Raw genomic sequence first — 11513 nt, 5'->3', positions numbered from 1 at the left:
GAGCAGGTAGCTGGGGCTAGAGAAGTGACGATATTACAGGAACTGTTATTAATAACTGGTTACTGACAAATAACAGTGGCTAATAGTTATCCAATAAATAAGTTACTAGTTATTCAGTTATTTTTCATACCAAGTCAGTTACTTGGCTAAACGATCATGCGGTGCGGTATTACTCGCTTCTAATGCGTAATTTCCGTATTTTAACTATCTGAATAACCGTCTACCAGAATGTGGCCGTCTAACCGGCTGTATTTTACTGCGCAAAGATATAACACGAGAACAATTTAGTGTTGGGGAGTGAGATGGCGTGGCCTGCATATGTTGCTAAATTGTTTAAGTTGAAAAAAATACTAACAGGTTTATAAAATATCAAATTAAAAATATATACTTTTTACTCACAAAAGTTTCATTTTTACCCCCAACAATTTCATTTTTACCCCATTTGGGGTAATTTACCCCGGATCCCCAAGCGCTGATTTCTACTATCCTGTAGTGACTTCTATTTAATCTCTAATTTTCAATACTCTTTGTACTTTTTGTTGAATTTGGTTGGTTGATTTTAAGATTATATTAGATTAAACGCTAAACTTCGTACCGAATTAAATTAAATAATGTGTCTAAATAGGAAAGTTATGCTTGGAGATTGTAAATCCTCTCCTTTGTATTTTTCCTTGACGATCGTTGCCTCAATGGCATTATTCATTAGCCTTTTCACAGTCAGTCTCGTTTGATTGCACAGTCGAGGTTGATGAATGTTACGCAGCATAATGACAACGAATCCTACTATTAATTTTAAATTGTTATGTGGAAGTCCAGGAAATTCCAATGAATTCAAAAATTCTGCAGCACAGTTGACTACGTTATTCTGATCTATAACGATATCAACTGATCTGACTGAAAACAACTTCCTGGAAGAAAATTCAGAGTGGTATATTCAACAGAATATACATATAAAATCTCATAAAACTCGTTCAAGCCATTTGGAAGGAGTATGGAAACTAAGTCAGTGACACTTATTTGGCTATTAAAAGATACGGATTGGTGATAGAAGGTAAACAGTTTTCGGAAATGGCGTGGTCTGAATGTAGACATTTCATTTTGACATATGTAATAAGTTTGATGTTAAACAAAGAAGAGATAAAAAATAAAACAGTAAGGCGATCATTATCTATTCAATACAAACTAAAATGTTGCTCCCACATCCCACATGAGGGTTGTAAGAGTTTTTTCGTCACCACATTAAGCTTTAAGAAAAATAATGACAGGTTTGTGCATTATACAAATATTCCCAAAGGTGCTTTAACTCCACCTAGTGATAACAGAGGAAGACAGCCATCAAAACACATTTAATCATTTCATCCCACTTTTCCATTAAAGATGGGAGCATCCTCCAAATGTGCGGTACCTTCCAGGCGATGTTAATGTAGCACTTGTAGCACAGTAAAATCGTCAAAATATTTCCCGAGTTTAGGGAAAGTATCATATGATTTATACAGGCGAATCGTTAAGGAATAACATGTATCATTCGCACAACTAGAACACGATGAGTGCGAAAAATGCGAGCAGTTTACTTCGTCTCCACAAAAAAAATCTTATTATATCGTGTGATATTTATGGAAAGTTTATAACGAATTAGTTAGAGAAGCTAGGAATGCATGCCAAGAGTGGACATGTTCAAAAAAGTATTATTTGTAAAGCATTTTATAGCCTATCATGAAACCTTTGCATTGCAGTGAGAAAAAGTAAAGTAAAAGTTCACTCCAGGTTGTGGCATAAAGGAATTTCAGATGTTCAGAAGACAATATTAATTCTTTGTACATGTTTTTAAAGCAACACAGAGATGTTGAAAAAGTTGTTCTTTGATCAGACAACTGTTCTTCCCGAAACAAAAACTGGTGCATTTACACATTTTTAGTCTCTAATGATATTGTAGCTATAGAATTTTTCATATAAAAAAGATTGCACGTCATTCAAGATTTACGACGTCAGTAGTAATTCAAGTATTTTACAAAAATTATTTTCTGTCTCCCAGAAGATGGCAGCAAATAGAAAAAGAACATACCAAGACGAATTCCTTAATTACGGTTTTACACAAAAAGAAGACAATGGTACAATGAAATCACAGATTGTTTTATGTATCAAAGTACTGACTTCAGAATCTTTCAAAAAAAGTCAATTGAAGAAACATTTAGATAATTTGCATTCACACCTGTCTTCCAAACCGCGAGAATACTTTGCAAATTTAGAAATATCTCTTAAAAAACAAAGATTTAATAGCAACTTGTTTGGTACATTTGATCAGCGTTCAGTATCAAGGGCTAGCTTTGAAGTAGCCTGGTTGATTGCTCGAAATAAGAAACCATACACTATTGGTGAAGATTTGGCTAAACCAGCTGTTGTAAAAATGGCAGAGATTATGTGTGATCAAAAAGAAGCAAAGAAACTGAATTTAGTGCCCTTGTCTGCGAGAATTGTGAAAGAATGAATTTCTATATTAGCAGAAAATGTGAAAGAACAGGTTATTTTCGAATTAAAACAGGCTAAATATTTTTCTATTCAGCTTGATGAGGCAACTGATTTTAGTAGCAATTCAGAGCTAATGGTTCGCTACAAAGATGCAGATAATTTTGAAGAAATAAACAAAATTGATCATTTTTGACCTTAACCTCGAAATTAAAAAAACACAACAAAAGGAAATAATTCAAAACAAGCTGAATATGTTATAAGAGAAATAAAAATCTAATGTATATTTGTAAAATTAGATATATAAAAAATATTTCTTTGTAAAATTAGAGCAGGACTATAATTGTATAGCAAACGAGAAGAAAGCAAGGAGCACTCCTTTAGAGCTTCAGAACAAAAAATACAAAATAATTCCATAAAGGTGAGATGGCGAATGGGCAGAAAATCCGAAGCCAATAATGCACACACACACACACACACACACACACACACACACACACACACACACACACACACACACACACACACACGCACACACACACACACAAAAGTGAAGTCATATGTGTACTATATTAAATTTGACTCGCAATGATAAACAGCAGTTGCAAAGTAGTTACTACATGTGCACGCACAACTTCCTCTGTGACATATTTTGCTGTTTTATGATATGATACTAATACACAACCACATAAAAATGAGTAACAATAATTAATGTGTAATTAATAATCTTCTGTCTTTGTCAGGTAATAACTTAAAGTCTGAACTTAAACCCTTGTGAAAACCGTATCTGAAACTTTTAATATTGATGTCCTATCATATTTCTACATATCCTCCTTATAATAAAATTTCGTACAGAAGAATGTATGTAGGTTCAATTTTGAAAAATTATTATTACAATTCTTACTAATTATTATAATAAAATTTCGTACAGAAGAACGTATGTAGGTTCAATTTTGAAATTATTATTACAATTCTTACTAATTATTATATTGTAAAATATTAAATAACTGTTTTTTTAAGTTAAGTTCAATTTTATAAAAAGTTGTTTACTATTAACTATCAACTGTATTAATTAATAAAACAACATTTATTATTCATAACTCCAAAAAATGTGCTACGAAATGTAAGGATTAAACATAATTTAGGCTTTAATTAAAATATGAATGCTTTGGCTTATTGCAACTCTGTAAAACAGATCTTCAAATTCCTATCATGTACATAAGCATGTTTATGTTTTTTTTTGGTGCTCATCTTAAAAACGAATAGACTTTAGTGTCAGTGTTTGTATTAAAGCTGCAATATTGAAAACAGAAAGTAGAACAGAATAAGATAGCTTCTTTTTTAAGGTTAGCTTTTAAGTCTCATAATGTAAGAAAAATATGAATTACAAAATATAATATGTATATATATATATATATATATATATATATATATATATATATATATATATATATATATATTATATATATATAATGTATTTATCCAATCACTTGGGTAAAGGTAAGAGAAACCAATAACGCATATTGAACACAGCCCACGCCCATGTCAAATATTTGTATTCTTCGTTCAGTACAGAAAATGGCATCAAACGAGTAACTTCTGCTCGATTTAGAATCTGAATCTGAAAGTGACGAAAGATTTGTTATGTTGCATCTTCTAAAAAAAAAGAAAAAGAAGTAAAACTAATGAGTATTTACGAAAAAGGGAGAGTTATGAAGAATTCAAGTTATCCAGTGAAATTCCAGATAATGTCTTTAAAGAGTCATTTCGGTTAAACAGAAGACAGTTCAGTGAGGTTCATAAATTAATTAAAGAAGATATTACTGGTCAAGAGTGTAATGCACAAAAGCCCATTGGAAGTGAACAAAAATTAGCAGTATGTCTAAGGTAAATATTTGAAAAATTAAGTATTTTTAGAAAAAAAGTTTTTTTATTTAATATTTATCTAGTTAATTAACATTTAATAAATTTATTCAAAAATCTTCAAAATTTTTCGAGCAGTATGCTTCATTTCTCTCTTCTGATCTTAAAGACCCTGTATGTGAAGGAGAGAATAATTCTTTGTACTGCTGGCTTATCACATAATAACTACCAGATTGGCTGGTAGATGGAGTAGATTGCTGGTTGTACATCTCAGAATTCTTCTCAACTTCCTCCTCGGCCATATCTTCAGCCTGAGAAACAGCTTGGAATAGTTTTCTCCTTATATCTTTATGATATTTTTTCGGAAGATTTTTGGTTATGTCATACATTGAGAAAAAAAATTGGTATAAACCATCCTTATTTAGATCATCCTGTATTTTATGTTTTAACAGGTTTTCTCGTATTTCGTCCCTCTTCTTTGCCCTCTTCTCACTGTCCTCAAAAAACTTTTGAATAACAGGATCTGTGCGTACGGTGGATTTTTTAACCTTTTGGGGCTGTGGTTCTGAGAAGATTCTATTATTTCTTCATTATTTCTTTCTTCTATTATAATTTCACTCTCTTCCAACTGATTTTCTTCTGATGGAACAGAGAGGTATTCGACAGTATTTCTGTTTTTCATAAACGGTTTCAAGAAGTCCATTTGCTTTTGGTACTTCCATAACCTAACTGGTGTTGCCTGTTGTCCACTTTTTTTATGTTGTCTTCTAAGAGCTTCTCGGTGGCATTCCCTTAGCTTTCGCCTCTGTTCCTTAGCAGCTGCGGCTGTAATTAAAAAAAAAACTATTAATAATGAAAAAGGTTTAAAGCAATTAATTTTATATATGTATTTTAACAAATTAAAAAATTGATAGTATCAATTTCACATTTTTTCAGGTATTTGGCCACTGGTGACATGTTTAAAACTGTAGCATTAAGCTATAGATTAGGAGAGAGAACCGTATCGAATATTATATCTGAAGTATGTGCAGCTCTATGGCGACGTTTACAACCCATTTACTTGCCTGAACCAACAGTGGAATCATGGAGAAATATTGCTATGGAATATGAGAGAAAATGGCAGTTTCATAACTGTTTAGGTGCTGTTGATGGTAAACATATTGCCATTCGGAAACCGCTTCTTAGCGGATCTTCCTTCTACAACTATAAACAATATTTTACCATTGTTTTGATGGCGACTGTAGATGCAAATTATCGTTTTACAACTGTAAACGTGGGTTCTATGGGTAGGTTTAGTGATGGAAATATATTCGCCAATTCCTCGTTAGGAAAAATGCTAAACACTAGGTCTTTACAACTGCCTGAACCAAAAGCGTTACCTGGGCAAAATACAGAAACACTGTATGTCTTTGTTGGAGACGAAGCCTTTCCTCTAATGCCAAATTTAATGCGTCCATATCCCAAAGTGAGAGTGACTGGCAATTACCAAAGCAAGGTTTTTAATTATCAATTATCCCGAGCAAGGCAAACAGTAGAAAGTAGCTTTGGAATATTAGCAGCTAGATTTCGGGTGTACAAAAGACCTTTTGAATGTAAATTGGATACCATAGATAAAATAGTGTTGGCCACAATTGTGCTGCACGATTATTTGAGAACTGATATTCTCTCAAACGCCAGTAAACAGGAAGAATATGGCGAAATAGACAACAATTTGTGTGAAAGTAACTTGAGTTCCCTAGCACCAAACCGAAATAGAAGTTCTAATGAAGCATTTTCTGTTAAGCAATGTTTCACTGATTGTTTCAATTCTAACAACGGATCTGTTGACTGGCAACGTAAGGCAGTAGAAAGGGGACACTTCTGATTAAATAATATGCAAATTATTGTAAGATTATCTCAAACATAGTGCATTGTGAATAAATGATATATATATATATATATATATATATATATATATATATATATATATATATATATATATATAAATATATATATACATAAATGTTAAAGAAATAAATTTAAAGAACATGTCTGATATTTGTTTAGAACCCTCTACTTATAAACCTTTTAAATGACCAAAATATACATAAAAGAAAACTTTCCCTTACTTAAAGAAATAATTATTATTGCTTGTTTTTCATTACTTAAATTTTTGTAATGTCAAGTACATATTTTTCTTTACATTTCAAATTAAACCTTTAACAACAACTGATTCTAAAATAAGGAGATAGAAGCCAAACTACAATATCTTCGAATTTAATGATTTTTAAAAACGATGTTAACTGTACTTAGATGAACATCAAATAATATTTTAACAATTGTTGAATGTATTTGTCACACTACAGTATGTAAATTAATAATGTTGATACAACATCAAATCTAATATACTAGTACTAAGTTCAATTAAAAATAAAATTACTTACCATCTGTATAATTACATTCTTTGGCTATCTTCTCCCACAAACCATCCTATAGTTTTGTTTTCATGTAATCTTCATTACTAGTATCATACAAGACATTAAAGCTTCGAACAATTTCAATAAACTTTTCCATTTTTCACTAAATAACAACAAAAAATTGGTCACTTAAACAAAATAAGTAAGGTTAGGTAGCGACCCACGAAACTGTGTTGCTAGCACAACTCTATCCACGCCAACAAGTCTGGCATTAGCCTGGCTGTGGTTTAGGTTTAATATGTGTCGCTCCATCTAAAATCACGTTTTACAAAATAACCCACGCGTGTGCTGCACATGGGATGTGCATGGGCTGTGCTCAATTTGCGCCGGGCCTTACCATTGTGAGCTCAGTATGATTGAATTAATCTGGGTAGAAGTAAAAAATTAATATGATGAATATTTAATATGATGCAATAAATAATATTACTTTAACTACATGGCATAAATGCCATATAGTTGGACTACATAATAAAGACCAATATCAAATTAATAATACTAAATGCAGACGAAAGAAAAGTGCACATGTGCACATGTAACTGCTCAGACTCTAAATAATTTAAATGGTATGTTTGTATGTTTTGAAAAACTTATGATGATGATATTTTAGGCAAAATACTTTGTTATGTATATCTTACTTCATAATTATTTTATTTTAGCACATTTTTCTTCAATGGAACATTATTAAAGGTAAATATTTTTATAAATCATATAATACATCTCAATATGACCCTGTTTGGCTTTGACATGCCATTGTTTATCATTGGGAATATGTAATTAGAATGAACTGTAGGGAATTGTAAATTTTAAGATTTGCATTATTATTATTATTATCAGAGATAAATCTAATGTAAGATAAACGAGAAACTTTCTGTATTACGTGAATTTGAATTGTGCAGATTTTTTGGACTTACTTTTATTTCCTGTCTCAAGTGAATATTTGGCTGATTCATCCTTCAACTCTGTGAGATCTAATTCTGTCGATAGCTGACTGGCGACGTATCTTTGGTCATATTCATCAAACTCCTCCTTAACTTCAATTTTAACTTCCATAATTATTAAATTCCGCAAAAGAAAATATTATATCAAAGAATATAGACGATATTATTTGGTTTAGTTTACAGCATGCAGCATGTTTACAGTTTACCGAAAGTGCAAGCTGATTATAGCCGCAAATGTCAAACATGGAACAAAAAACTTCGGTATAGCAGTGTTGGCATGTTTTGGTAATGTAGATGCTCTATGCTTCAAATATAAAAAGATAATGCTTTATAAAAGTACATGTTAATTATATTATGTTATGAAATCTGCAATTTTTGATTTATATAAAACAACAATGAGTAAATATTTGTTTCTTTGGAAGTTAATTGCAGTTAATTAATAAAATTTTTTTTAGCAATTACCCTTTGATTACAACAGATGTTTGCAATTAATCTCGAAAGAGACAAATATTTACTCTTAATTGCTTCATATAAATTAAAAATTGCAGAATTCATAAAATAGTATAATCAAAATATACTTTTTAAAAGCTTTATCTCTTTATATTTGAAGCATACAACATAATATGCATTATAAAAACATGCCAACACTGTTAAACCGAAATATTTTTGACATTAGGGAGTTTTTGTAACTAAAAAGCGATACATTTTTACGCTACCAAATTTGACAGGCCGCTCCGGAAGTAGCGTATCGGTAGCGGTTTGATTTTGCAGACTTTTACTCAACAGTTGTGGAGCAGCTCCGTCTGCTGAACGCGCCCATTATCTCAAGTATTGCAGACTTCTTTCTTAAAAAAAAGAAGAATTATTCTAAATAGTGGAAGTGTATACTAAAACCATCAAATTTTGGGTAGTATATATTTAAAAAATATATTTTAGTTGTTATAATTTAACATAGCTATTTATTATATGGTGCAGAAAATAAATATTGATTGTCGGTAATTCGCAAAGTTCTATTTTATTAACTATTTAGTTTGTTTACTATTAATATTGGCTATGAGTACGTGTGCTTGGTTGTATAGTAATTTCCAGCCACTTTTAGTCTGTCAAAAAGTAACTAACTTCGCAAAAAAATAATTACTAAATTCATTAGACAGTTCGGACTGGGAATAGCGAACCGAGTTTACCTAACGCATCTCCCTATACGTAAATAACCAATGACGTATAATATATTATACGTCATTGTCATAGATAAAATTACACCTCTAGAACTAGATTGGTAACAGGGATAGCCAAGGTCAAATCACGTTCGGATTTCGCTCCCATTCGTTTGGTGGCGCTGCTAGTCTCGTTCCTGCGCGGAGGGAGTGTGCTGTGGTCAATTCAAAGTTGAGTTTAGACAAATACGGCGCCATATTTGTATTTGGTTTATTTTTTATAATTTAAAATTTTTTATATAAGTAGTGAAAAAGGTACAATTTTAGATGATTTTTTATTATGGCATCGAACACATTATATGGAATACCAATGGAAAAACGAAGAAATTAACAAAGAAGATGTCGTTTTGGAGATTGCATGGATACTACTAGCAAGCATTACCGTTTTCCAAGTCCACGAAATTATATGGTATGTTTGATAAATGGGTGAGTGCTGTTAAGAGCCCTAAATTGTAAATTTATGCGACTAAAATTGTAGTAAAATGCCTTTTGCTGAATTAGGCTTTTATTCACATAAAACTTGACATAAGAATAACAAAACAATTATTTAACTACTGACCAGTTGTTGTCACAACATTAAGAAAACTAAATTATACTACACTTGGCTTGTATTATTAATATTTCTTGTAAGACATATAACATTTCTTGTAACATTTTTATAAATAAAGATTTTATTCTTTAATTTTTTTAATCACTTTGACATTTTAATGTAATGGAAAATAAATATAGTCTCAACATAACAAGAAAACCCAAAAACTATACCAAAAATATTTATTATCGTATATGATAAGGATTTTTCTTGTTATTTTAGGATTATATCGATTTTCCTTTACTTTAAAATGAGTTCACAATCCTATGCAATATTACTAAACTTTTGAATTTAGCGCCATGTATATATAGTTACGCTCCCGGTCACTAAGTGATGCGCCAATCATTGTTTTATTCGTTAACACGGAAGTTTCAATGCTATGTGGTAGTGTGCTATGGTCATTGTAAAGAACTAACGTATCGAAGAAGATGAACGTTAAATTAAGAGTTAAAGTTCTGCACACAACGTAACGATGGTGTTGCCCTCATCGTATCGAATTAGTGATTAACTAACAAATTATAAATTGTCAGTGCCAGCACAGTCTAGGGTGCCAGTCCATGATACATACAAGCGATTATAGTATCATGTGTTCTTTGCTAGAATCTTCTTCTTCGTCTTTTGTTCTACTGAATATTCAGCCAGTACATTTGTTTTGTTAATTTTTGGGCATCGAGTTAGAATCTAAAGGCCGTATGACACTATGCATTTTCTTGTATCATTTCTTATATCGTTTCTGATATAACAAAAAAAATGGATAGTGCCATACAAGCGTATAGTTCTTATATCAGAAACGATACAAGATTTTGTGACTGCTGCAGTTTCTTGTACAAGAAATGCGCCAATTTGTGCGCAAAGCCGCAAAAACGTAAAACTTCTGTCATAATGGCGGCTGGAGGAGGCGGCCCACCAACAATAACCAAGATTAGAACAGCAGTAGCCAAATTGAAAAACAATAAATCACAGGGATTGGATCAAATAGCATCGGAACTACTGAAAGTAGGAGATGTATTACTAAAAACAATACATAACCGCTCTAAAAATTCGTGATGAGTTTAAAGATTATTTTATATCTCCAAATAAGAGTATAATTTCAAGAGCATGCCATTCAAGCACATAATTTAAAAAAAAACAAATTATTACAGCCAAATTATTTATTATTTCTATCTTCCATTACAGCCTGTTGAATATCTTCAAAAATTGTGGTTTCCAATTTTTTTTAATATTGGGACATTTTATTTCTTTCATTTTTGCTCCACAGTATTTTAAAAAATAATCAATAGCATCTGGCTTGGGGTCCTCAAGTACTGCAGTTCTTCTGCTTCTTATGACAGTGATGACAACTGTCAAACCTGTGTCGTCTACCCACAGGCACCGAGTCACAGCATAGGCACAGAATAATGGACTACCTAAATCTGACGTCACAATGGGCGGAGTTTTTCAAAACCTTTCCAAACATTTTTAATTTGTGTGTATTTATCCCATAAGAAGTTGAAAATATTGTTTTTTTTTTAAGAATAAATAAGGACTTTTGGTTATGAACATTCATTCTGTACGATTGGTATTACTTGTTGTTCATGAATTTGTGAGGTTAAATATTATTTTATATCTATCTCAAGCCATTTCCTCTTCTTGACAATATCTCTCGCACATACTATCGCCGCAACAGCCTTTCCAAAAGCTCCTATCTTACAGGAACCCAATTTCTTTCTAGTCGAAAGGATTTTCGCCTAATCGACTAGTATCAAATATACTATACACATTTTTGTTTATTACAGGATGTACTTTCGTTGTCCACTACTACCAATCCTTGGGTCTCGTTACACAGACACAAAACACCTTTCACAATTATTATTTGACAAGAACTCTGCTAACTTTTACTGCAGGATAAGGAACAAAAAATCAACTTGCTTCTTCCGACGTTCAAATCACAGTAATCTTCCTTTTCCCGAGCAAAACACGACTTCCTTCACTTCAATCCGTCCTTCTCCTT

At 31.7% G+C, this 11513-nt stretch overlaps 1 protein-coding gene across 6 annotated transcripts in view; it reads right to left on the bottom strand.

The window, feature by feature from the left end:
- The window catches only part of LOC140443774 (uncharacterized), a 53657-nt gene extending 45339 nt beyond the window's left edge, over window positions 1–8318 (bottom strand). For 3 of the 6 annotated variants that reach the window (XM_072535211.1, XM_072535208.1, XM_072535209.1), the window contains exon 1: window positions 7694–8316. In XM_072535211.1, the coding sequence (XP_072391312.1) occupies window positions 7694–7832 (139 nt within the window). In that variant the 5' untranslated portion in view covers window positions 7833–8316. Of the gene's footprint in view, window positions 1–7693 lie in introns of all 6 variants that reach the window. The other 3 variants (XM_072535214.1, XM_072535212.1, XM_072535213.1) reach the window with 3 other exon arrangements.
- Between the last annotated feature and the right edge of the window lie 3195 nt (window positions 8319–11513).

Source organism: Diabrotica undecimpunctata, chromosome 6, assembly GCF_040954645.1.
Source record: "Diabrotica undecimpunctata isolate CICGRU chromosome 6, icDiaUnde3, whole genome shotgun sequence".
Classification (NCBI taxonomy): domain Eukaryota; kingdom Metazoa; phylum Arthropoda; class Insecta; order Coleoptera; family Chrysomelidae; genus Diabrotica; species Diabrotica undecimpunctata.
The sequence above is the reverse complement of the archived record's forward strand: the minus strand, read 5'-3'. Positions and strand labels throughout refer to the sequence as shown.